This window comes from Gossypium raimondii, chromosome 8, assembly GCF_025698545.1.
Source record: "Gossypium raimondii isolate GPD5lz chromosome 8, ASM2569854v1, whole genome shotgun sequence".
Classification (NCBI taxonomy): domain Eukaryota; kingdom Viridiplantae; phylum Streptophyta; class Magnoliopsida; order Malvales; family Malvaceae; genus Gossypium; species Gossypium raimondii.
The window spans coordinates 49,152,646-49,179,342 of NC_068572.1; the positions used below are offsets into that span (position 1 = coordinate 49,152,646).

Genomic DNA, 26,697 nt, shown 5'->3' on the forward strand with positions numbered 1-26,697 from the left:
TGTTTATTGATTATATTGTATTTGAAAAAAAGAAATTATGAAGTATTAGAGTTATTTAAAATCCTACTAAGCTTGGGATAATATATTTAAGTGATACTGTGGAAGTAATCACCTTGTGAGTTGATGAATATAGTTTCATGAGTATTGTGATATCAATATTGGGTTATCCTTGATATGTATAGATTTTATATTTTAAATGAACTAGTATGATTAAAGACTACACGAGCTTACTAAGCATTCATTGTTCACGTATTTGTTTTTTTATTTACCCTACAAATTATCAGAAGCTCGATTGGGTTGGAAGCTTGTCGGAGATATATCACACTATCCATTGGTTATATCGATATGTTCGAATGATTGGATTTTGGATATAGTGGCATGTAAGGGTATTTTGTTTAATAATGGCCTATTTCCATTCACACGGGTAGAGACACGGGCATGTGTCCCCTACTTCTAGGAAAAAAAATTGAAAAACTGAGAAATGACTGTATTTAATTTGTAAACTCTGGTAATGCTTCGTAACCCTATTCTGACGACGGATTTGAGTTAGGGGTGTTATAAGTCTGGCTTTATAAGTTTTCACTTTTTCATCCGCATTTCTTTTCTCCAGTTACACCCTACGGGTTTTATCCCTTTCGGTAAGTCTACAAGTTCTCACACGAAGTTGGAATACATAGAGTCCATCTCAATTTTCATAGTTATTTCCTATAGCTTGGAATCAGCATTCTACATCGCTTCGTCATATGTAAATACGTCATCATCTTCCTATTCGGCAAACTCAGTGTTAAAAACATTTCCACCAAATTTGAAGAACTCAAACCTACGAGAGACCCTCCCACTATGACGAAGCACCCTATGTTGCTGATCATTTACAAGTCTACTATTAGGACTTGGTTCTAGAATAGTTTCTATAGGGTTTTTTATAATTTCTGAAATTTCCTCGAGTATCTCTTTACTCTAAGGTTTGAAGTCATTCATGTAGCTTTCTTCAAGAAAAGTAGCATGATTTGACACGACTATAGTTTGCTCTTTCGGGTTCTAAAACAAACCCCAATTTTTTCCCTTTAGGTATCCTACAAACATGCACTATTCTGTTTGTGATTCCAACTTCCTCGCATCTTCCCCACCTCATTAGATAAATATTCCCCTATGAGGTACCCTAAGAACTCATTAGATAAATATTCCCCACCTCGATTTGACCGAAATGTCTTTATGTGTAAACCTAGTTGTTTCTCCACTTCCGCACGAAACTCTTTGAATTAATCAAAGGTTTCACTCTTGTGATGCATTAGGTATACATACACATACTTGGAATAGTCATCAATAAATATTACGTAGTACTCATAACCACCTCTTACACTGACACTCATAAGGCCACATATATCAACGTGCACAAGTTCTAAGGGGTTTTCGGCCCTCGTTCCTTTTGTATTAAAAGATCGCTTAGTCATCTTATCTTCCAAGCAAGATTTACATTGTGAAAGATTAACTTCTTTAAGCAAACTTAAGATGTTGTATTTCATAAGTCTAGTGATTCTTTATCGATTAATATGACCATGTCTCAAATGCCAAAGGTACGCCTCATTAAAGTGAGAAGTTTTAAGTCTTTTATTTGATATTTCAGTCTCAAATAGTGTGTTTGATAAAATAGAGATTATTTAACATCCATCCATTACAAATAATATTTTTATTTCTAAATGTTGCAATTCCATTATTAAAATTCATGATCAAGCCATCTTTATATATACATGCAACTGAAATAAAGATGTATGTGTCCCACTGCTTCATTTGGATATTTTTCCCTTTCCTGGTCCGCAAAGATAAGTTGTTATCTCTAATATCCCTCATCTCCTCAAACCCTTGTAGAGAAACAAAAACATGATTAATGGCTCCCGAATCAATGACCCAGTGGTCTATCGAATCCTCTACTAAACAAGTTTCTATCGTTAAAAGTTTCATACCTTTGCCTTTGGCAGCCATGTATTCCTTCCACTTTTTACAATTCACTTTGAAGTGCACTTTTTACTACAGAAGAAACATTTAGACTTAGATAAGTCTTTAAGCTTCATCATTCTCTTCCTTTCCACTTGTGGTGACCTAGAGACTTTAGTTTTGCCTTTCTTAGTGCGTTTTCCCTCCCCTTTTGAAGAAGAAGCGACAATTATGTTCGCTTCTGCTCTTTGGACCGACTGACCATCATTCAGCATCAACTCATAGGACTGTAGTTCTTTCATAAGTTGTGTAAACATCGGGTTCTTGTTTACAAGGTTATAAGCAACTTGAAAGGCAATAAAATCTTTAGATAAGCTTTTGAACACCATCTCAATTTGGGTGTTCTAGTCCAAATTGGCCTCATTGTTCATAGACTCCACAAATTAGCCCATAAGAATGATCATATGGTTTTTAATCAGAGTATTAGGTTTTTGTTAGGCATTTATCAAGCTAGTTATAGCAAACTGTCAAGCCAAGGCATCTTGGCCTCTGAACATGTCTTCTAGCTTATCTAGAATCACTTTAGCAGTCTTACAGCTCTCCAGTTACTTATACAGTGTGTTGGTCACGCTTACTAGCATATAGCAATGAGTTATCTTATCAGACTTTTCCCATCGTTTTCTAGCCTCAACTTTAGTTGCAACACCCCTAACCCGTATCCATCACCGAAATAGGGTTTCGAGGCATTATCAGATATTACAGAACATTTTCGGATAATTTGAGTCATCTACAATTCAATTTGGGTTTCATTAGATAACATCATATACTATCACATTGAGCCATTATTTATCTCATGAACATTTAGTTCATGATTTCTATTCACATTTTCATATTCAATTCACTATTTCTTCTTGTCAATCACAATTTCAAATGGCAGATTCATGAAAATGAGCTCAATATCGCTAGCTGTTTAATTTCTGTCACTTAAATTCACATACACATAATTTATTAACATAACTTGTCAAACACAATCTCTGAATTATGAGATCACATAATTGAGCTCAATTTCATTGTTCAATATGTTTTATCACATAAAATTTGCTTAACACTTACCACAAGTTGTCAAATTAGAGAACGTCTTACAGAATTCAGTACTTCGTTTTCACATTGCCATAGTATAACTATGGTCTTGCACATCGTCACATATCACATACCGAAGCCATAACCCACCTATGGTCTTACACGGAAACACATATCACACCGATACCATATGCCAGATATGGTCTTACATGAAAATCACATATCACATCACATCAATGCCATAGCCCAGCTATAGTATTATACGGAAGCACATAATCACATTTTCACATGTTGCCATGGTCAAACCATGGTCTTTTCCGTCAATTCATCACATATCACTAAACGAAAGTACTCATTCCTGCGTTCTACTCAATTTGATTAGTTCCTTTTTCGTACTTTTACAATATTCAAACTTTAAATACGAACATATGAAATGATTCATCATTTCTTTCATTTACTAACAAATAATTATTAAATTCCACTATATGAACTTACAATTCGATTTTTATAACATAACGATAATCATAATTTCTGTCGAAACCATTTTCATTTTTGGAAAAAAACAAATTAGTTGTCGATGAAAATTTGGAAAAATTAGGAGTCGCCACCAATCTTTTATTAAGGTGTGATTGGATCACCTAAAAACGACTTTGGTCTACGAATTTTAGAAAAACGGGTCTGGGAGTCGGTTACGTATGAGGAAGGATTAGCACCCTCATTACGCCCAAAAATTGGTACCTAGTTAATTAATTAATGTCTTAATGTCGAAAATTTGAAAAATATAATCCTTAGCAAAAACTCTTAAACGTTACGTATTAAGACCCTTATCATTTCAGAGAAAGAAAATGCCACACCCAATGCGTTAGGGCACGACATTCTAATTTCCTCAAAATGAATTAGGCCGAATACTCGTAGTAAAAATTTAAAAGAATATCCATTTATTCAAGATTTAAGAAATCTCGGCCCAATACGTTAGGGCACAATTCCTCCAAAATCCCAAACTCGGAATATTTCCTTTATTATTTTTTAGAAAAAATCTTCATTTCGAGAAATCAATGCGTCACATCCAATACGTTAAGACACAACGTGTTGAATTCCCAATAATGAGTTCTTATTTTTTGATGAAAGAGAAATGCTCGATTGTTAGATTTAACGAAGAAAATTGGAACCCAATACGTGAGGGCTCAATTTCCTTGAAAATCCTAAATACGAGCATTATCTCAATTTTGAAAATTTTCTATTTTTAAATTTGAGAAAAAGATGATGTAACGTTATATTATATGTGCAAATATCGTGATAACAAATACAATAGTAATAAATACAATGATAATAATTTTAACGATGACATAGAAATAATATAAACAAATAAATAAATGGAACTAAAAATAATAATCCATGACATGCCAAAATACCAAATGAATAAATAAATAAATTTAAACACAATTAAATAGCAAACGAAGAAAACGACCAAAATAAATAAAGAATAGAAGGTATAAAATATACACGTTGAAATTATGAAGCTTAAAAATATACATATGATTTACATATAAAATATATATAATATTTATATTATCAAAATAAATAAAATATGTGTATATATATAAATATGAGAAAATATTAGTTGGAAAATATATATATATATAAATATGTACAAAAATATATATGTATATAGATTTTAAAAAATAATTACATATGAAAATTATGAAAAATATATAAAAAAGCTATTAAAATTAATTAATCTTAAGATAAATATTAAAAAAAAGACTAAATTGAACTGCAAATAAAAAAATCTGGGGAAATCCGTAAATAATTAAAGCCCAAAGGACTAAATCGAACACGCGAATTACATAGAGGGGCTGGAAGGGAAATTTTCCCTTCTCCTCCAAAACGGCGTCGTTCCAATAGGGCTAAATTGAAATTAAAAATAAATTAAAATGTGAATTAAAAAATAAAAAAACCTAATTATAAAACATTAAAAAAGGCAGAGGGACTAAAAGTGCAATTTATCCCTCCGCTCAAAAACATGCGGATCATAGGCCGGGTCGGGTTGGAGTCGGGTCAGCCTCGCCAAAACGACGCCGTTTTGGCACTTGGGGAGGCCGAGTGAAACGGCGTAGTTTCACTAGGCTATTTAAGCCAAAAATTACAAAAATAATTCATTTTTCATTCTCCTTTAAAGAAAAACCACAAAAACTCTCTCCTTTTCAATTAGTCCTGACAGGGCCCAATCATCGGAGTGTCGGCACCATCGTCCGCGGTGGCCGGAAAGGGGAAAATACCCTACTGGGTTCTTTAGACTCCTCTACGCCCAAATCTAGGTTCAAATCCGTCAAAATATCAACAAAAAGACCTCAAAAGCCTAGGAAACCCTTGGGTTTCCAATCGTCTATCCTCGGAGACGAACCTCGACCGCCCTAACGGCGTTTCAGAAGCGGGCAAAGATAAGTTTCTTACCCTTTATTCTGTTTTATTGCATTAAGTAAAAAAAATAACATAAAAAACAAAAATAAAAGTATCAACCTTTGTATTTCCTGATTAATCCTCTGATAGTGTTTTTTGTGTTTGCTGTGAAAAATATTTGCTACTTCTCTTATTGATTTCTCCCGGATCCTTATTACAGTGTTCGATGGCATTTTTTATAGCCGATAATAACAAAAAAATAAAGAAACTAATCCTATTCCATATCTTCTTGATCTGTAATCTTTGATTCTTATTTCCTTTTGTGTGCAGATGAAGATCGGGGTGGAGATTCGGCCTGCGTGGAAGATTGGAGTTGCGGCGGCTGAAGCTTAGAAACCCTAGGGTTTTTCATTTGTTTTGGGCCATTGTAATTTGGGCCACCGCTTTGTTTTGGTTTGGGCCTTATGGCCCGTTTGTAATCAGACACTATGGACTGTTTTTATTTATTTTTTTATTTGGTACGGGCCAGGTACAAATTGGGTATTACAGCTGCCCCTCTTTTCTCGTTGTCGTGAAACGGGAGCGGAGCAAAGATTTTAAAAATTCCCAATTTTACCCGGTTGTGCTGGACCTTTGAACTCTTCTTCTTCAAATAGCCTCATTCCCTCCTACTGCATCTTCAGAGGTATAGGAACTAGTGCTGCAGTCTACTCCACTACAATGTTAAGGAGATAAGACTAGATGTGATCTGCTCTCTGCAACTTCAGAGAGATAAGATCCAAGGTTTTAATCCGCTCTATTACAACTTTAGGGAGATAGGGTTATCGGCTTTAACCTGCTCCACTGCAACTTCAGGGAGATAAGGTTTGTCATCTTTAGTCTGCCCCACTGCAACTTCAGAAGGATAAGACTTGCTTACTTAGTCTGCTCCACTGCAACTTCAGGGAGATAAGACTAGATGCGATCTGCTCTCTGTAACTTCAGAGAGATAAGATTTGTGGTTTTAATCCGCTCCACTACAACTTCAGGGAGATAGGATCATTGGCTTTCGATCTGTTCCCTTGGGAACATGACCTGTAAAAATCTATTCTATGAACTTAATTATGCCTAGTGATTAGGATGTTATGATCAAAATGAATTCAATGCTCCTAACTAGACATGTATGAATAACATTTGAATGAATGCAGAATGTCATTTTTCGAGAATTATCACTCAAGTTATTATTTAAAGTTTATTAAGGTTTTGTCACTGATGCCTTTTGCTTGGCTGACATCACCAAAGAAACACTTAATCAAATTGCCCTCCATTGTGAACTTCAAAGCTCAATCCATTAGGACGCAGAACTTGTACCATCCTTCTTCCACTGTAACCCAATGGTAGAAAAGTTTGACTCTTCTCAATCCTCTCCTATCGTAATTCAAGGATGCAGATCATGAAACTCTTTTACACCATTCCCCGGGTGTCCTACCAAATACTCCTGCATAAATGAAGGATTTTCTTTCCAGAGGGAACTTCCAAGACTTCTTGCCATCTCATTCAATATTTAGACAACCAACTCCAAAAAAAGCAATCTTAACTTAGACTTTCTCTTTTAAACTTGGTGTGTTCTAGACAAAAGTCTTGTTTCAGGTTTAGAAGTTCTCATAGTAATATGCAAAACTTCTTTTGTGAAAGTTTATTAGTCCATCCATCATTACTCTAATGCGACATGCTTGCACAAAGATCAAGATACTGACTAAGACATTAATTCAAGGGATAACTCGAATAATAGAAAAAGAATTTATTGATAGAAAGTGTCTTGAAAAGAAAAAGTGTTCAAGAACATCGAAGAATGAAGTATTTACAAGAACCAACAAACTTGGTACAAATAATATGAAGACTAGGTACTTTGGATATCGCCGCCTGAACTTCTCCGTGCAAACCAAGAACCATTCTGAATTTAACATGTGTTTAGGGGATCTACAGTACTTTGTCAATGCCCCAAGACGTCGTATATCTTTTTCTTGTTGACTTAAGTGTAGCAAGATCACCATATGCCCCAATCTGACAGTGTTTGAGCCGCCCTGTTCAGGTTTTTAACTCAAACCCCCTTTGGTCTCAAGACGTTCTTTTCGGGTTTTCACCTTGACCTCTCCATCTTTTTTTTAAGAAATCAGAGTGCCCTTCGTGGGTTTTCACTTTGACTCCTTCCTTCCTTCAGTGAAATATTTCTTGTCCGAATCTGAATTTACAGGATTCAGAAGATTTTTTCCATCCATTTCACTCAAAATCAAAGCGCCTCCAGAAAAAGCCTTTTTCACAAGATAAGGTCCTTCCCAGTTTGGTATCCATTTCCTTCTGAAATCTTTTTGTAAAGGGAGGATCTTTTCAAAACCAAATCCCCCTCATGAAATTCTCTGGAACGAACCTTCTTATTATAAGCTTGCATCATTCGTTTCTGATACATTTGACCATGACGAATAGCTTTTAGTCTTTTCTCTTCAATCAGGTTCAACTGATCATATCGAGATTGGATCCATTCGGCCTCATCCAACTTTAGCTCAACCAATACCCGGAGAGAAGGAATTTCAACCTTAATAGGTAACACTGCCTCCATTCCATAAGCCAAAGAAAAATGTGTTGCCCCAGTAGAAGTCCTGGCAGATGTTCAGCAAGCCAGAAGAGTGAATAGTAACTTCTCAGGCCAATCCTTGTAAGTTTCAGCCATTTTCGCCACAATCTTCTTAATATTTTTGTTGGCCGCCTCTACTGCACCATTCATTTTTGGACGATACAGTGACGAATTATGGTGTCTAATGTTGAACTGACTGCAGACTTCCGCTATTGTACTGTTATTCAGATTTAGCGCATTGTCAGATATGATTCTTTCAGGAATTCCATATCGACATATGATCTCTTTCTTCAAAAACTTACTGACTGCTGACTTCGTGACATTAGCATACGAGGCTGCTTCTACCCATTTAGTGAAATAGTCAATAACCACAAAAATGAAACGATGTCCATTAGAAGCCTTCGGTGATATTGGTCCAATGACGTCCATACCCCGCATGGAGAAAGGCCATGGAGAAGTCATAACATGAAGAGGTGAAGGAGGCGCGTGTATTTTATCCCCATAAATTTGGCATTTATGGCATTTCTTGGCATGATTGAGGCAATCTCTTTCCATGGTGGCCCAGCAATATCCAAATCTCATGATCTGTCTAGCCATTGTGAATCCATTGGCGTTCGTTCCACAAACACCCTCATGGACTTCTTCTTGAATTTCCTTAGCCTCTACAGCGTCCACGCATCTCAACAGTACTTGACCCTTTCCTATTTTGTATAGGATCTCTCCATCTAGGACATAGTCAATAGCTAATCTCCTCAATGTCCTCTTATCATTCTCCGTTGCCTGATCAGGATATTCGTGATTTTTCACATAGAGTAATATATCTTGGTACCAGGGACGATTATCATTCTCTATTTCTTCAATGTTGTAACAGGGGGCCGGGATCTCATAAATATTAATTTGAATGGGCTTCATGTCCTCCAACTGATTCACTTTAATCATGGAAGCTAAAGTAGCAAGAGCGTCAACCATCTGATTTTCTTCTCGTGGGAGATAACAGAAGGTAATGTTGTCAAACTCTTCGATCAATTCCAGAACCAATCTCCGATAACGGATCAACTTAGGGCTCTTGTCTCCCATTCCCCTCTTAGTTGGTATATTACCAATGCTGAGTCTCCGTACACTTCTAATGTCTCTATGGCTGCCCGTATACCCATGATGCAAGCTTCATACTCAGCCATGTTATTAGTGCAATCAAAGTCCAATTTACTGGTGAAAGGATGATAATCTCCATTCGGAGACACTAGGACTGCCCCAATCCCTTTGCCTAGTGCATTCGATGTTCCGTCAAAGTTTAATCTCCAAGAATGATTTTCTTGGGGATCCTCTTCAGCATTTGCCACATACATCAAATCTTCATTCGGGAAATCAAAGTCTAGATGCTCATAATTTTCTAGAGCTCTGCTAGCCAAGAAATCTACTATCGCACTTTCTTTGATGGCCTTCTGGCTTATGTATACTATATCAAACTCGGAAAGCAAGATTTGCCATCTAGCCATTCTTCCCGTCAACGCCTTTGATTCCATCATATACTTTAAAGGGTCTAATTTTGAAATTAGCCAAGTTGTGTGATAGAGTAAGTATTGCCTTAACCTCTTGGTTGTCCAAATCAAGGCGCAACATAGTTTTTCGATAGGCGAATATCTCATTTCACAATCAGTGAATTTCTTACTGAGATAGTATATCACCTTTTCCTTTTTTCCAGTCGCGTCATGTTGACCCAGCACGCATCCCATGGAGTTATCGAACACAGTCAAATACAAAATCAAGGGTCTATCTGGGCTAGGTGGTAACGGCACTGGAGTATTGGATAAGTATTGCTTTATCTTTTCAAATGCTTTTTGGCATTCTTCATTCCAGACATCAGGATTATGTTTCTTCAAAAGGTGAAATATGGGGTCACATTTCTCGGTCAACTGTGAAATAAACCGAGCAATATAATTCAATCGTCCTAAAAGACCTCAAACTTCTTTCTGAGTACGTGGTGGCGGTAAATCCCGTATTGCCCTGACCCTGTCTGGGTCAATGTTGATCCCTTTCTCACTAACTACGAAGCCCAATAGCTTTCCTGACCTGGCTCCAAAAGTGTATTTTGTTGGGTTGAGTTTGAGCTGAAACTTTCTTCGTCTTAAGAACAATTTTCTCAGGACCTGCACATGCTTATCCTCTGTTCTGGATTTGGAAATCATATCATCAACATAAACCTCAATCTCTTTATGCATCATGTCGTGAAACAAGGCTACCATGGCTCTCTGATATGTTGCTCCTGCATTCTTTAATCCGAATGGCATTACTTTGTAGCAGAATGTTCCCCACAAAGTAATAAATGTAGTCTTTCCCATATCTTCAGGGTGTATCTTTATCTGATTGTATCCTGAGAAACCATCCATGAAGGAAAACAATGAATATCCCGCCGTATTGTCAACCAAAGTATCGATATGCGGCAGTGGGAAATTGTCTTTTGGGCTTGCTTTGTTCAGATCTCTGTAATCCACACACATTCGTACTTTTCCATCTTTTTTAGGAACTGGAACAATGTTGGCTACCCATTCAGAATATTTGACCTCTTGTAAAAACCCCGCATCAAACTGTTTCTTGACTTCCTCATTTATTTTAAGCACAATATCGGGCCTCATTCTTCTCAGTTTCTGCTGAACTGGCTTACAATCCTCCCTTATAGGTAGGCGATGTACCACGATGTCAGTGCTCAATCCAGGCATATCCTGGTATTAGCATGCGAAGATGTATTTGAACTCTCGGAGTAATTTAATGAGGTCTCATATTGTCTTTGCAGAAATCTCAGTTCCAATTTTCACCTCTTTTCCTTCTTCCAAGCTCACAACTTCTACTGATTCTTTGTGAGGTAGGATTTGTTTTTCCTCTTGTTCTACCATCCTGAACAAGTCCAGAGATAAAATCTTCATCACTTTCAAAATCGTGCGATCCCTCTAAACACATGTTTCGTTCAAAAGGACACTCTGAGTTCGTAGCGGCGTCATTTACATCGTTGATATACAGGGACCTAATATGGTTACAAAAGAATGTATGAATTTATGTACAATTACTTGTGCAATGATTATAAATGAAAGAATATATTTACTTGTATGGAAAGAATGAAAGAATATTTGCTTGAAACGATTGCAAAGATGTTTTATTAAAATAATGATATTCAAACATAAGCCTATTTCACAAAAGAGTTCTTGTTATTTCTAGGCTAAAACAACAAGTTTGTTCTGAATATTACTCTGAGACAGTTCTAAAGACTTTACGTATTCCTTCCGCAGTCCAATTGTCCAGAACACTCCCAGGCTCATAAGGACGAATATCTAACCAGCTCCTCTCTTCATTCTAATGCTCATGAATGGCATTGATGTGCATATTTCCCAACGTCTCTTCAATGCTTTCCTCAATCGGTATCTTTCTCTCAGCATGAATAACTCCTCCAGATACAAAGGTTTTGGATACGTGTGGAATTATCATTGGCTCCCATTTGGTTTCCTCCCCACTTAGACGTGCCATTCTTCTTTCCTGTCTTTTTTCTAACTCCTTCTTTCTCTGTCCTCTGTCTGGCTTGTATCCTAAGCCAAAGTGATCTTGCTTTCTTTTCAGTACTGGCACCTCAATCCTCCCTTGAAGATATCTCCCCAGCCCTTTTCCCAGTAAAGCTCATTTTCCTACCAACAACTGCAAACCCATCACTGTAATTTTGGATAATTTAGGCACCAAAATTTTGCTTTCTTTAGGCACAAATACCGCGTTTACAAACTCCAAGGATCGAAATGAGCATTCTACTGACTCATCATTAGTCTCCACGTACGGCATCTCATTGGATACAGCTGTTATTATATCCTCTTCGGCGTTGATTGTCACTAGCCGACCTTCTGACACTAACTTCAGCTTCTGATGTAATGATGACGGTACTGCCTCCGCCAAATGTATCCATGGTCTTCCTAATAAACAATTGTAGGAAGGTTTGATATCCATCACAATAAAATCTACCTCATAAACTATTGGGCCAATCAGTAGGGGTATCTCAATTCTTCCCACGACCTTTCTTTCTGTACCGTCAAATGCCCTCACCATATTTTGGCATGTTTCATGTGCGAACTGTCTATGGGAAGCCTGTTGAGTGTGACTAATGGCAACACGTTCAAAGCTAATCCATTGTCAATCAACACTCCTGGCAAAATATGCCCCTTGCATCGTGCAGTGATATGCAAAGCCTTAGTAGATCCCACGCCCCCAGGAGGTATTTCATCATCATTGAAGAATATGAAATTATCAGCACTGATATTATTGACCAACCGATCTAACTTGCCGACAGAAATATCATCGGCCACATAGGTCTCATTTAACATCCTCATCAACGCACTTCGGTGTACTTCTGAATTCAAGAGCAAGGTTAGTATGGATATGCGAGCTGATTGTTAATGCAACTGTTCGACGACATTGTACTCGCTGTGCTTCAAGAATTTTAGGAATTCCACTGCTTCTTCCTCCTTCACTGGCTCGTTGATAGACAACACAGGCTTAGCTATTTTCCCTTCTTGTTCCACTATTATGGCCCTTCCTTTCACATGTTCTAGATCGGTACTCACATCCTGGTCCTTTGTAGTCTCCATTCCAGGGACAGTTGTATTACACTCATAATTCCACGGAACCTTCCTACTATCCTGGTAAGAAAAAGGTTACAGGTTTCTTTATTATGATTCTTGGCATTACTGGTGCTCTCACTTCATCATTCCTTGGTCGCGAGATGATGACCCCAGGCTGAGTTACTCTTGGAACCTTTGTGGATTCGAATGTGCAAATGTGATAGCCCGAAATAGGGCCTAATCGGAATAGTGGTTTCGTAACCACAAATCTGAAGTGAAATAGTTTAATTTTATAAATTTTTATTAGTTACTGATTGATTGAAATATTGTGTGAAAATATGAATAGAAAATTTTAATGATTTAGTGCCTAATTGAATTTTTAGGACTAAATTGAGAAAAATGCAAAGTGTGTCTAATTAGTGATTAAATGACTTAATTGAATTATTGCATGAAATTGGAAGTGTTTATGTGGCAATTAGACCATAAATTAGTGATATGGACACAAAAGGGTAATTCTAGAAAAATATCTAAGTAATGGGTCAAGGGCATTTTTGTCAAAAGTGAATAAAAGACAAAATAAAGTGAAAATAAATGTCCATCTTCTTCAAAATCAGATGTTTGCTGCCAAAAAAAATTCATGTCACCATAGCTAGGGTTCTTGATCTTCCTAAGCTCAATTGTAAGTGATTTCTTGCCCCGTTTTTAATTATTTTCGTATTTTTATGCTTATTGATGCTTGAATTTCATGCATCTACCATTTAATTTAAATGAAATTAAAGTTTAAAAATTGACCCATTCATGATATAATTGTAAATTGATTAGTGATGTTAGATAATGAATGTTTGAAGTGTTAATTACAAGTTTTACTAGATGAATTTCAATGAAAATGTTGAAAAAGGGCTAAATTGTGAAAAATGGTAAAGTGTGCATAAAGTTGTGATTTTGTGAAATTGAGGGCTGTTATGAGCATGAGATATGATTTAGTGAAGTTTGAAATTTAAAAATTTAGTGAATTTTATTTTTACGAGCTTAGGGACAAAAGTGGAATTTTTGAAAAATTTTGGGGAAAAATGTAAATTTGCCAAAATGTTGTGTATGAATTGTATTTGAATGGGATATTGATAAAATGTATTAAATTGTGTTAATATAGATCAAGAAAGAAGAAATAGTAGAAGTGATCGGGGAAAAGAGAAAGTTATCGACTAAATTACAAAAATAGTCGTTTTGCATCCGAGGTAAGTTACGTGTAAATAATAGTTATATTTTTATAAATTGTGAATTATATTTGATATGTGAATTAATATTCAATGTGGAAGGAAAATTATTCATGAATTATTCAAGTGTTAAAGTGTTGAAAATAAAGTGTTAAGTGTAAATTCCCGGTTGAACTTAGGAATAGAAGTGGATACAAGTGACATGTCACTAGAGATCGATGTTACAAGAAGTTACAATGAGTCCCGGTCTTGAGTCATCTAGCATGTGTTGCGATACACTGACGGCTTGTATGAGCAGGCCCGTGGACATTTCTAGTGTTATTGATCGGTGGTAGCTTCTATGTTTCATGGTAGCCGGCTACATAACGGTGGTAGCCGGCTACATTTCAATGGTAGCTTTTGGCTACATAACGATGGTAGCTTCTACATATCGTTGTTGCACTTATGTGCTAAATCTCTACGTATCGTGTATATTCCAGTGTTCAACGAGATTAATAATGAGTTAAAGTGAATATGAAATGAAGTGTGTATGCGGTACATTTGAAAAGAATGAGCATAAGTGATAAAGGTTAAGTGTGAAAATGTATATGCAAGTGAATTGGTAAGATTGTGCATGTGTAAGTGATTGAAATTGCTAGGAAATGTTTTGATTAATTATATGTTAAAAGTGTTAATTATTAAATGAGTAATAATTGTTTACATGTAACTTACTAAGCTATTAGTATCTTACACCTTTCTTCTTTTCCTTTGTTTTATAGTGATTTGAACTTGGTCGAATTGGGGATCGTCGGAGCTCATATCACACTATCATAATCATCTCGGTATTATGTGCTCTTCAGAATGTTTAAAACTATGGCATGTATAGAGTCTTAATCATTTGAGTATGTTCATATGATGTGGCTAAAATTAGCTATTGAAATGGTTAGTAAAAAATTATGTTTTGGGTGTTATGTATGTTAAATGGTAACTAATTCAAAGAAGCAGTTTCTTTGACAGCAGCAGTGACCTGAATGTGAAAAATCACCATAAATAGTAGAAATGGAATTAGAGAGTGAATTATATACGGAATTAAATCTTATCAAGTCTATTTTTGTATGAAATAAACGGTGTAGGTAAAGGAATTTAGTATTTTGAGATATTTGAATTTTAGTGAGACAGGGTCAGAATGGTTTTTGAAGTCCCCTATTCTAACTTTGGAAAATCATTATAAATTGTACAGAAATAATTATGGGTCATAATTTATATGTATAGATTTCCTAGTGAGTCTATTTTCAAAATAAACAAACTATAACCTTATATGAATTATGTGCAATGAGATAATTTATTTTTAGTGCCAAGATGTCAGACCTATCGAGCTGTGAAATAGGGAATATTTTAATGAATAAACTGTACTAATTGGATAAGTAAAAAATTCTAAAAATTTTATGGTAAGTATGAATATGAGTCTAGTTTCAGGGAAAATTTACGGATTTAAATTTTGAGTTTCGTAATTTGAGTTATAAGTAAATTAGTGACAGTCACGCAGGTGGACAGTTTTGTTGTGAACAGTGAATTTAATTTTAAAAGCAAATTTTTATGCTCCGAATTGGTAAGTTAGATTGGATAACATCTCGTACTCGATTCCGGAAACTGTCTCGGGTAAGGGGTATTACAGAAAATACTTCCCTCCTCCTTAACTTCTTCATAAAACTCCATTTCCTTGTTATCCATCAGGCCTTGAACCAAGGCTCTGAATTCTGTGCATTCTTGAATCTCATGTCCCTCATGATGAAACTCACAGTAGTTTTCCCCCTCTTCAAAGCTTCTTTCCAATACAAGCAACCCTCTTTCTACCATTTTTTTCCAGATTCATCTCAAAGGAATCTTCACTTCTGCGATATCTTCTTTGATTTTCCTACCCATGTTACCTCCTATCATGTTCACTCCATTTTCATTATGATTAGGTAACGGATTCTTCGTACTGGGCGAATCATCCACTTTAACAACACCCATACTTATGAGTCTTTCTACCAGCTTCTTGAACGCCGTACAATGTTCTATAGAATGCCCCATGATTCCTGCGTGATAATCGCATTGTGCATTTGCATCATACCATTTGGGGTACGGAGGCTGCAGAGGTTTCAAGTGGTAAGGGGAAACCACGTGTGCATTGAATAGATTCTGATATAATTCCCTATACGACATCGAAATCGGTGTAAATTGAAGCTTCTCCATATTTTGCATTGTGTCGGATCCTCGCTTTGATGATCCGTGTTGGTTAACAGCCACTTTTCCCGGTTGATTCACCGTAATCGTCTTTGAATATGAACTTGTATTGTTGACCTCATTTTCCTTCTTCTTCGAGGTCGACCTTCTACTACTTTCTCCCGTATCTATCTTCCCGCTTCTGATAGCATTTTCTATCATTTCGTCATTCATAACTATATCAGAAAAGCTTTTAGTAGCACTTCCAAACATATGTGTAATAAATGGGGCCTTCAATGTGTTAAAGAAAAGCATCGTCATCTCTCTTTCTAGAAGAGATGGCTGAACTTGTACGGAAACCTCCCTCCATCTCTGTGCGTATTGCCTAAAACTTTCACCTGGTTTCTTTTCCATATTCTGTAGAGTGATCCTATCAGGTACCATGTCAGTCACATGGCTGTACTACTTTATGAACGCCTGTGCCAGATCTCTCCATGATTTAATCTGGGTACGGTTCAATCAATTGTACCACTTGGATACTGCCCTTGTGAGGCTATCCTGGAAGCAATGTATCAAGAGTTGGTCATTATTGACATAACCGGTCATTCGTCTGTAGAACATGGTAATATGAGCTTCGGGGCTACTAGTTCCATTGTACTTCTCAAACTCTAGCATTTTTAACTTGTAAGGGAGTATTAAATCTGGGACCAGGCTCAATTCTTTAGCATCCATCCCATAGTAGCTCTCTGCACATTTTATCGCTCTAAATTTCTCTTCCAGCCATTTGTACTTCTCCTCTAACTGTTTTGGCAACTCATCATTCATTTTCTCCTTTCCAGCCGCCTCATCGAAATCAGGGATAGCAGGATTAACAAGGTTGGCTCCGGGGTTAGAGCCTAATCCTGCCTGAAGATTCATTAGTATTGTAGTGTCGCCCTGAAATTAGTGAGGATTAATGGTAACAGAGGTCCTACGCGGGTATATCTCAACTTGTTGGGGGGCAAAGTCTGGAGGATAGACAGGTCCCTCATTGTCTCCTTCTTCAACATTGAGCACAAAGCCTTTTCCTTTATCAGTTCCCTTGTTGAACCATTGAGTTAACTGAGCCATCATACACCCTTGAGATTCCATCATTTTGTCTATCATTTTTTGCTGCTCATTCATTTGCTTTTGAAGGTGCTCCTACATTTCTTTTTGGGACTGTTCTAGCCTTTCCAGCCTTTGATCCATATCCTTAGTTTTTGATCGAGTACCATAGCGGTGTTTAGTAGGCTGGTGGGTTTCTAGATTAACTGAGGAGTGATTTAAATTAATTAGAATCTTTTAATATTTTTAAATGCATATGAAGTAATGCAATGCATGAATGCAAAAAAGGCGTCAATTTTGATTCAATTCCATTTAAGATTACTTTACCAGAAAGCAAATTTCTTTACATAAAGTGAATTACAAATAAATTTTTGCCCTATTGCTCAACGTTCTAATCTTCCTAAGTAACACAGCTAACACCTGCCCCCGATCTGATTCTAATTCATGCTTCACACTTAGCATGTCTGCTTGTACTGCCAAAGCTTGTACGTGATCAGTTACTTCTCAGATCTGGACCACAGCTTCCTCCATAATATTATCTCTGCTCCTAACTTGGTTCTGAAAGTATTGTAGCTGTTCCTTATTACGATTTTCATTTGCTTCCAAGTGCTTGATCCGGTTTTCACAATTTTCCAATGCCATTTCTAGCTCTTCGATTCTTTGCTTCATTTCCTCAATCTTGCTCAAGCCTGCTTTCAACTCTATTGCGGAATTTTGATTTCGATACTGACGAAGAGATCCTTCCAACACGATCACCCTATCCTTTAACTCACCCTTTTCCTTTTTTCTTTCTGACAAACTCTTTTCTAAAGCCTCGTTTCGCCTCTGCATTTCTTGGAATTTCTGTTCCCATCTATCGGCTTTGTCCTTTTCTTCTTGAATTTCTGCTCGCCACTGTTCTGACGTTTTTCCCAGCCCAGTAGTTCCCATTGATAGACGCAACTTTTTATAATCCGTCTTCAGACTACCCAGCTCCTCCTCAGCCTTGTTTTTCTCTTTCCTTAATTTCTCAATTTCAAGCTTCTGAACGTCTATGTCCAATCTCAAGTTCATCTTTTCTTCCTCCATTTGCTCTATCTTCTTTTCTAAATCTGCATTTCTTCTCTCAAAATCTCGTCTTATAATTTCCAACTCAGAAGGAATAACTCGCAAATGCTCCTCTATTAGCTGGCGACCTTCTTGATTTACCTTGGGTATATTGTCGTTGATTCTCTTACCCCACCATTCATTATACTCAAGAGTTGTCATCGGACCCACAGCTAACCCCTTCATTCGGCGAGTCTATTTTCACGCGCTACACATCTCCTGAATCTTCTTTCTATAACCATCATCTTTGTACGAAAATTCACAATCAGCTATCCCTTAAGCCGCAGGTATAAACTGTCTTGACCTATACTGTCTCAACACCAACAACAGGGCATATCCACTAGCTCCCCAAATCCCAAGTAGTGGAACCTAATCGAAATTACCACACCTATATAGGATCTCATCTGGAAGTAACCAAGGAGCTCTCCACTTAACATCTTCCTCCTAAAGACTTTGAAGAATCGCCATGCACTTCTCCTCTGAAATGTCGTCCCTCCTCGGCGTAGCTACTATCTCCTTTAGTGGTGAATAATTTTCAGAGAAAACCCGATACGAAACCTTATCCACCCTCCAAAAGTGACTGTGAAACCATACAAGTAGAAGCTGTGCACATCCAATAAATCTGCCCTCACATGTTTTTCGGCATGCACTCAATGACCTGAAGGTTTCTACCAAAATTGCCGGAATCGGTGTAACCTTCTTATCAAGTCGGTCAAATAAATCGGTGACTGTTTCATCCACTTGCCCCAAGGCCTTGGGGAAGACAACCAAGCCATATATACTTAAAGCAAAAACATCTAACCTCTTTCTCACATCTAGATGTGTTAGAATTGCATCTTTCAAACTTCTCCAAGGTACGCATTTACTATTCCCCTTTTGATTAATTCGTGTAGCAACCCACTGCTCACTCATCCCTGTTATACCTGTCAGCTTCTTTGAAAAGGTTGGCACATTTACCGCTATCGAGTAGACCCTGTCCACTTGAAACTTTGAACATCGGAGTAAAGCCACATATTCTTCTATTGTAGGCACCAAATCGATATTCCCAAACGTGAATCAACAGTAAGCAGGATTCCAAAACTGCGCGAGGGCTCGAAACAAATGCTTGTCTACCTTCACATCAAGCAAATAAGGCAAATCCCTATAATTGTCATAAAATAACAGTCTAACCTCATTATTCCACTGATCCCAGATTTCCTTCAACTCCTGCAAATTGTTTTGAGTTACACTGATGCGAGTAAAATCCCATAATTCTGATACATACCCATCGGTCAGGCTATCGTCCTTTTCTTGCTGCGTTGTTTCAGACCAAGTTCGGACAGCCGCATTGTCCTCCACTTTATCGAGAAACCCTTTTTCCATGACAAGCTTTCTATCTAGCAACTGAATCTGAACTGACGCCTTTTATGATGAAATGAAATGCCATGTCATGGAAACAAAATAAAACACAAAAGTCAGTATCAAATATAAGCATATAATCAAGGAAGAGTAAAACGTCTATTAGGACATCTACTAGGGTTTAGTGTAGTTCTACCTAAGGCAAGCTCCTAAGGCTCATTATATGCGGTTTGGCTCATAAATAGTAGAAATGGAATTAGAGAGTGAATTATATATGGAATTAAATATTATCAAGTCTATTTTTATATGAAATAAACGATGTAGGCAAAGGAATTCTGTATTTTGAGATATTTGAATTTTAGTGAGACAGGGTCAGAATGGTTTTTGAAGTCCCCTATTCTGACTTTGGAAAATCATTATAAATTGTACAGAAATAATTATGGGTCATAATTTATATGTATAGATTTCTTAGTGAGTCTATTTTCAAAATAAACAAACGATAACCTTATATGAATTCTGTGCAATGAGATAATTTATTTTTAGTGCCAAGAGGTCAGACCTGTTGAGCTGTGAAACAGGGGATACTTTAATGAATAAACTGTACTAATTGGATAAGTCAAAAATTCTAAAAATTTTATGGTAAGTAGGAATATGAGTCTAGTTTCAGGGAAAATTTGCGGATTTAAATTTTGGGTTTCGTAATTTGAGTTATAAGTAAATTAGTGACAGTCGCGCAGGTGGACAGTTTTGTTGTGAACAATGAATTTAATTTTAAAAGCAAATTTTTATGCTCCGAATTGGTAAGTTAGATTGTATAACATCTCGTACTCGATTCCAGCGATGGTCTCGGGTAAGGGGTGTTACATTTAGTGGTATCAGAGCTACGGTTTAGTCGATTCTCAGACTAATGTAGCGAGTGTAATAGACTATCTATACATGCCATAATTGAATAATGATAGTGTGACGACTTCTGACATCTTAAAATATTTTTTATAGTAATGGATTTTAATCGAGATACAGCTGATGATGCTCAAAGTAATGTGCTCATGAAAGTCGAATTCGAGATTGTGGTCGAGGAGATTAGGCTCGGGAAGCTTTTCTCCATATGATGAGTAATTGGTACACTGAGTTTGTTAGAACTAATCCTAAGGCTCAACCTCCTCCGCCCCCTCCTATTCCTCAAACTGTTCCCATAACTCCTCAAAAAACTAAAGTGTTAAGATTGTCAAAGCCTTCAGTGGACAAAATTCGAAAGTATGGAGCCGAAGAGTTCCGAGCTAATGTAAATGATGATCCTGAAAGAGCAGAGTTCTGGCTTGATAATACTATCAGAGTGTTGGATGAATTATCTTGTACTCCAGATGAAAGTCTCAAATGTGCTATCTCATTGTTGAGGGATTCAGCTTATAATTCGTGGAGAACTTTAGTGTCAGTAGTGCCTAAAGAGAAAATTACATGGGATTTCTTTCAAGAAGAATTCCGAAAGAAGTATGTAAGTCAGCGTTTCATTGATCAAAAGAGAAAAGAGTTTCTTGAATTGAAACAAGGGCGCATGACGGTAGCCGAATATGAACGAGAATTTGTCAAATTAAGCAAGTATGCCCAAGAGTGTGTATCTAATGAAGCTACATTGTGCAAAAGGTTTGAAGATGGATTAAACGAGGATATCCGATTGCTAGTGGGAATTCTTGAAATTAAAGAGTTAGTGGTACTAGTTGAAAGAGCTATCAAGGTTGAAGAATTGAGTAAAGAGAAAAGAAAGGTGGAAAGTGAAACAAGAGATGCAAGAAAAAGATCAATGGGCAAGTCATTTCAATTTCAAGCGAAGAAGTATAGAGAAATGAATACTCGATCGAATGTTTCTAGTGTGAATTTTCAAAGAGATCGAGAAAGACAATATTCAGGTTCTAAAGCTCAGGCGACTTATATGGCAAGTGTAGGTAGTGTTAAACCTACTAGACTGGAATGTCAACATTGTGGAAAACGACATTTGGGGGAATGTTATTTAATCAGCCGAGCATGTTTTAAATGTGGATCTCAAGATCATTTTGTGAAAGATTGTCCAGAAAGAGAAGAGATAGAAAAGTTTCAGAATGTGAGATCGAGCAGTGTGACTATTAGAGGAAGACCACCGAGAAATGTGGGGGCTGGAACTAGTGGTAGAGGAGTAACAAAAGACACTACTGTAAGATCTGAAGCGAGAGCTCTAGTGAGAGCTTATGCCATCCGAGCTAGAGAGGAAGCATCTTCTCCTGATGTGATCACTGGTATATTTTCTCTTTACGACACTAATGTTCTTGCATTGATTGATCCTGGTTCTACTCACTCGTATGTATGCATGAATTTAGTGTCTGATAAGAATTTGTGTGTTGAATTGGCTGAGTATGTGGTTAAAGTGTCGAATCCTTTAGGCAAGCATGTGATAGTTGATAAAATATGCAAAAATTGTCCTTTGATGATACAAGGTCAGTGTTTCCCTGCCAACTTGATGTTGTTGCCATTTGATGAATTTGATGTTATTTTGGGAATGGATTGGTTGACATTGCATAAGGCCAAGATAGATTGTAGTCAGAAAATTCTTGAGTTGAAGTGTAGTAGTGGTACAGTTCTTCGGGTTGAAACAGATAAGTCAAATGTGATGCCAATTGTGATTTCTGCCATGTCTGCTCAGAAATGTTTGAAAAATGGTTGTGAAGCATATCTTGCTTCTATGTTGAATACAAAAGTGTCTGAAATAAAGATCAAATCAGTACCAGTGGTATGTGAATATTTAGATGTGTTCCCAGAAGAGTTGCCAGGTTTGCCTTTGATTAGAGAAGTAGAGTTTGGTATTGAAGTAATGCCAGGTACTGCTCCAATATCGATTGCTCCCTACAGAATGGCACCAACTGAATTAAAAGAATTAAAAGTACAATTACAAGAGTTGACGGATAAAGGATTCGTAAGACCAAGTTACTCTCCGTGGGGTGCTCCCATACTATTTGTGAAGAAAAAGGATGGGACATTGAGATTGTGTATTGATTATCGTCAACTTAATAAAGTGACAGTAAAGAATAAGTATCCATTGCCCCGAATAGATGACTTGTTTGATCAGTTAAAGGATGCCACAGTGTTTTCCAAAATTGATTTGAGATCTGGATATTACCAATTGAGGGTTAAAGAGTCAGATGTGCCAAAGATCGCTTTCGTAACCCTAGTATGGTCACTATGAGTTTCTTGTAATACCTTTTGGTCTGACTAATGCTCCAGCTATTTTTATGGATTTGATGAATCGGATTTTTTGGCCCTATTTGGATAAATTTGTGGTGGTGTTTATAGATGATATTCTTATTTATTCCTGAAGTGAAGCTGAGCATGCCGAACATTTAAGAATTGTGCTACAGACTCTGCGAGAAAAGAAATTGTTTGCTAAATTTAGCAAAAGTGAATTTTGGCACAGTGAAGTGGGATTTTTGGGACATTTTGTCTCGGGAGATGGCATTCGAGTGAATCCGAATAAGATATCGGCAATAGTTGAATGGAAGCCTCCAAGAAATGTATCTAAAGTTAGGAGTTTTTTGGGCTTAGCCGAATATTACCGTCGATTCGTAGAAGGTTTTTCAATGATAGCTTCACCGATGACAAAATTGTTGCAAAAAGATGTTAAGTTCGAATGGACTGAGGAGTGTCAACAAAGTTTTGAGAAATTAAAGAAGTGTTTAACTGAGGCACCAGTGTTAGTGCAACCTAAGTCAGGAAAGGAATTTGTTGTTTATAGTGACGCGTCGTTAAATGGGCTCGAATGTGTATTGATGCAAGAAGGAAAAGTAATAGCGTATGCTTCTCGACAATTGAAACCGCATGAACGAAATTATCCTACCCATGATTTAGAGTTGGCTGCTATTGTCTTTACTTTGAAGATTTGGCGTCATTATTTATATTGTGAGAATGTTGTGTTTTTACAGATCATAAAAGTTTGAAATATGTTATGACAAAAAAAGATCTGAATTTGCGGCAGCGAAGATGGTTGGAATTGATGAAAGATTATGAACTTGTGATAGATTATCATCCGGGAAAAGCCAATATAGTTGCTGATGCTTTGAGCAGAAAATCTCTCTTTGCTTTGAGAGCTTTGAATACGAGATTAACATTGACTGAAGATGGATCATTGCTTGCAGAGTTAAAAGCTAGACCATTGTTTCTTCAAGAAATTTGTGAGGCTCAAGAAGTGGATAATGAATTGCAAAGAAGAAAGACTCAGTGTGCAGTGGACAATAATTCTGATTTTCGAATTGATTCAGATGGATGTTTAATGGTTCGTGACAGAATATGTGTTCCGAAAAATGTTGATTTAGTTCAGAAAATTTTGCAGGAAGCACATGATAGTCGTTTAGCAGTTCACCCCGGTAGTGTAAAAATGTACAATGATTTGAAGAAATTATATTGGTGGCCGGGTATGAAACGGGATATCTCCGAGTATGTGACAAAGTGTTTTGTGTGCCAATAAGTAAAAGCTGAACACCAAGTACCTTCAGGGTTACTTCAACCTATTATGGTGCCCGAGTGGAAGTGGGATAGAATTACTATGGATTTTGTTTTCGGATTGCCATTGTCACTGAAAAAGAAAGACTCAATTTGAGTTATAGTTGATCGATTGACTAAGTCAGCTTATTTCATTCCTGTGTGAATGAGTTTTTCACTTGACAAGTTAGCTAAATTGTATATTGCTGAGATAGTCCGATTACATGGTGTGCCTGTGTCTATTATATCTGATAGAGATCCACGATTTACTTCAAGGTTTTGGAAGAAATTACAAGAGGCATTGGGTACTAAATTGAATTTTAGTACAACATTTCACCCCCAAACCGATGGACAGTCTGAAAGAGTAATTCAAATACTCGAAGACATGTTGAGATGTTGTGTATTGGAATTTGAAGGTAATTGGGAAAGATATTTACCTTTGGTGGAATTTGCTTATAATAATAATTATCAATCGAGCATAAAAATGGCACCTTATGAAGCGTTGTATGGATGAAAGTGTCGGACTCCATTATATTGGACTGAGCTTAATGAAAATCAGTTACATGGAGTCATTTGGTAAAAGAAACTGAAGAAAAAGTGAAGATAATCCGTGATTGTTTGAAAGCTGCATCGGATCGACAGAAGTCGTATGCGGATTTGAAAGGAAAAGAGATTGAGTTTCAAGTGAGTGATAAAGTATTTTTGAAAGTGTCTCCATGGAAGAAAATTTTGAGATTTGGCCGTAAAGGTAAATTAAGTCCAAGATTTATTGGTCCGTATGAAGTGATAGAAAGAATTGGTCCAGTGGCTTATCGATTGTCTTTACCACCGGAATTGGAAAGAATTCATAATGTGTTTCATGTTTCTATGTTGAGGCGATATCGATCGGACCCATCGCATGTGATTTCACCGACTGAAGTGGAAATTCGATCGGATATGACATACGAAGAAGAACCGATTCGAATCTTGGCACGAGAAGTGAAACAGTTGAGAAACAAAGAAATTGCTTTAGTGAAAGTTTTATGGCAACGACATGGGATGGAAGAGGCAACATGGGAAACTGAGGAGGCTATGAGGAAACAATATCCCAACTTATTCACTGGTAAGATTTTCGGGGACGAAAATCCCTGAGGGGGGAATATTGTGATAACCCGAAATAGGGCCTAATCAGAATAGTGGTTTCATAACCACAAATCCGAAGTGAAATAGTTTAATTTTATAAATTTTTATTAGTTACTGATTGATTGAAATATTGTGTGAAAATATGAATAGAAAATTTTAATGATTTAGTGCCTAATTGAATTTTTAGGACTAAATTGAGAAAAATGCAAAGTGTGTCTAATTAGTGATTAAATGACTTAATTGAATTATTGCATGAAATTGGAAGTGTTATGTGGCAATTAGACCATAAATTAGTGATATGGACACAAAAGGGTAATTCTAGAAAAATATCTAAGTAATGGGTCAAGGGCATTTTTGTCAAAAGTGAATAAAAGACAAAATAAAGTGAAAATAAGTGTCCATCTTCTTCAAAATCAGATGTTTGCTGCCAAAAAAAATTCATGTCACCATAGCTAGGGTTCTTGATCTTCCTAAGCTCAATTGTAAGTGATTTCTTGCCCCGTTTTTAATTATTTTCGTATTTTTATACTTATTGATGCTTGAATTTCATGTTTCTACCATTTAATTTAAATGAAATTAAAGTTTAAAAATTGACCCATTCATGATATAATTGTAAATTGATTAGTGATGTTAGATAATGAATGTTTGAAGTGTTAATTACAAGTTTTACTAGATGAATTTCAATGAAAATGTTGAAAAAGGGCTAAATTGTGAAAAATGGTAAAGTGTGCATAAAGTTGTGATTTTGTGAAATTGAGGGCTGTTATGAGCATGAGATATGATTTAGTGAAGTTTGAAATTTAAAAATTTAGTGAATTTTATTTTTACGAGCTTAGGGACAAAAGTGGAATTTTTGAAAAGTTTTGGGGAAAAATGTAAATTTGCCAAAATGTTGTGTATGAATTGTATTTGAATGGGATATTGATAAAATGTATTAAATTGTGTTAATATAGATCAAGAAAGAAGAAATAGTAGAAGTGATCGGGGAAAAGAGAAAGTTATCGACTAAATTACAAAAATAGTCGTTTTGCATTCGAGGTAAGTTACGTGTAAATAATAGTTATATTTTTATAAATTGTGAATTATATTTGATATGTGAATTAATATTCAATGTGGAAGGAAAATTATTCATGAATTATTCAAGTGTTAAAGTGTTGAAAATAAAGTGTTAAGTGTAAATTCCCGGTTGAACTTAGGAATAGAAGTGGATACAAGTGACATGTCACTAGAGATCAGTGTTACAGTGTTACAATGAGTCCCGGGTGCTGAGTGATCTAGCAAGTGTTGCGACACCGACGGCTTGTGTGAGCAGGCCGTGGACATTTCAATGTTATTGATCGCTGGTAGCTTCTACGTTTGATGGTAACCGGCTACATAACGTTGGTAACTTCGCTACATTTCGATGGTAACCGGCTACATAACGATGGTAGCCGGTGCATATCGTTGTTGCACTTATGTGCTAAATCTCTACGTATCTGTGTATATTCCGAGTGTTCAACGGGATTAATAATGAGTTAAAGTGAATATGAAATGAAGTGTGTATGCAGGTACA

At 36.6% G+C, this 26,697-nt stretch overlaps 1 protein-coding gene across 1 annotated transcript; it reads right to left on the reverse strand.

The window, feature by feature from the left end:
- Nucleotides 1–17,603: 17,603 nt before the first annotated feature.
- On the reverse strand, nucleotides 17,604–18,029 carry LOC128043059 (uncharacterized). The gene is made up of 2 exons (XM_052634865.1): nucleotides 17,900–18,029; nucleotides 17,604–17,800 (listed from the first exon to the last, which is right to left on the reverse strand). The coding sequence occupies exons 1-2, from the start codon at nucleotides 18,027–18,029 to the stop codon at nucleotides 17,604–17,606; spliced, it is 327 nt and encodes a 108-aa protein (XP_052490825.1).
- Nucleotides 18,030–26,697: the final 8,668 nt, after the last annotated feature.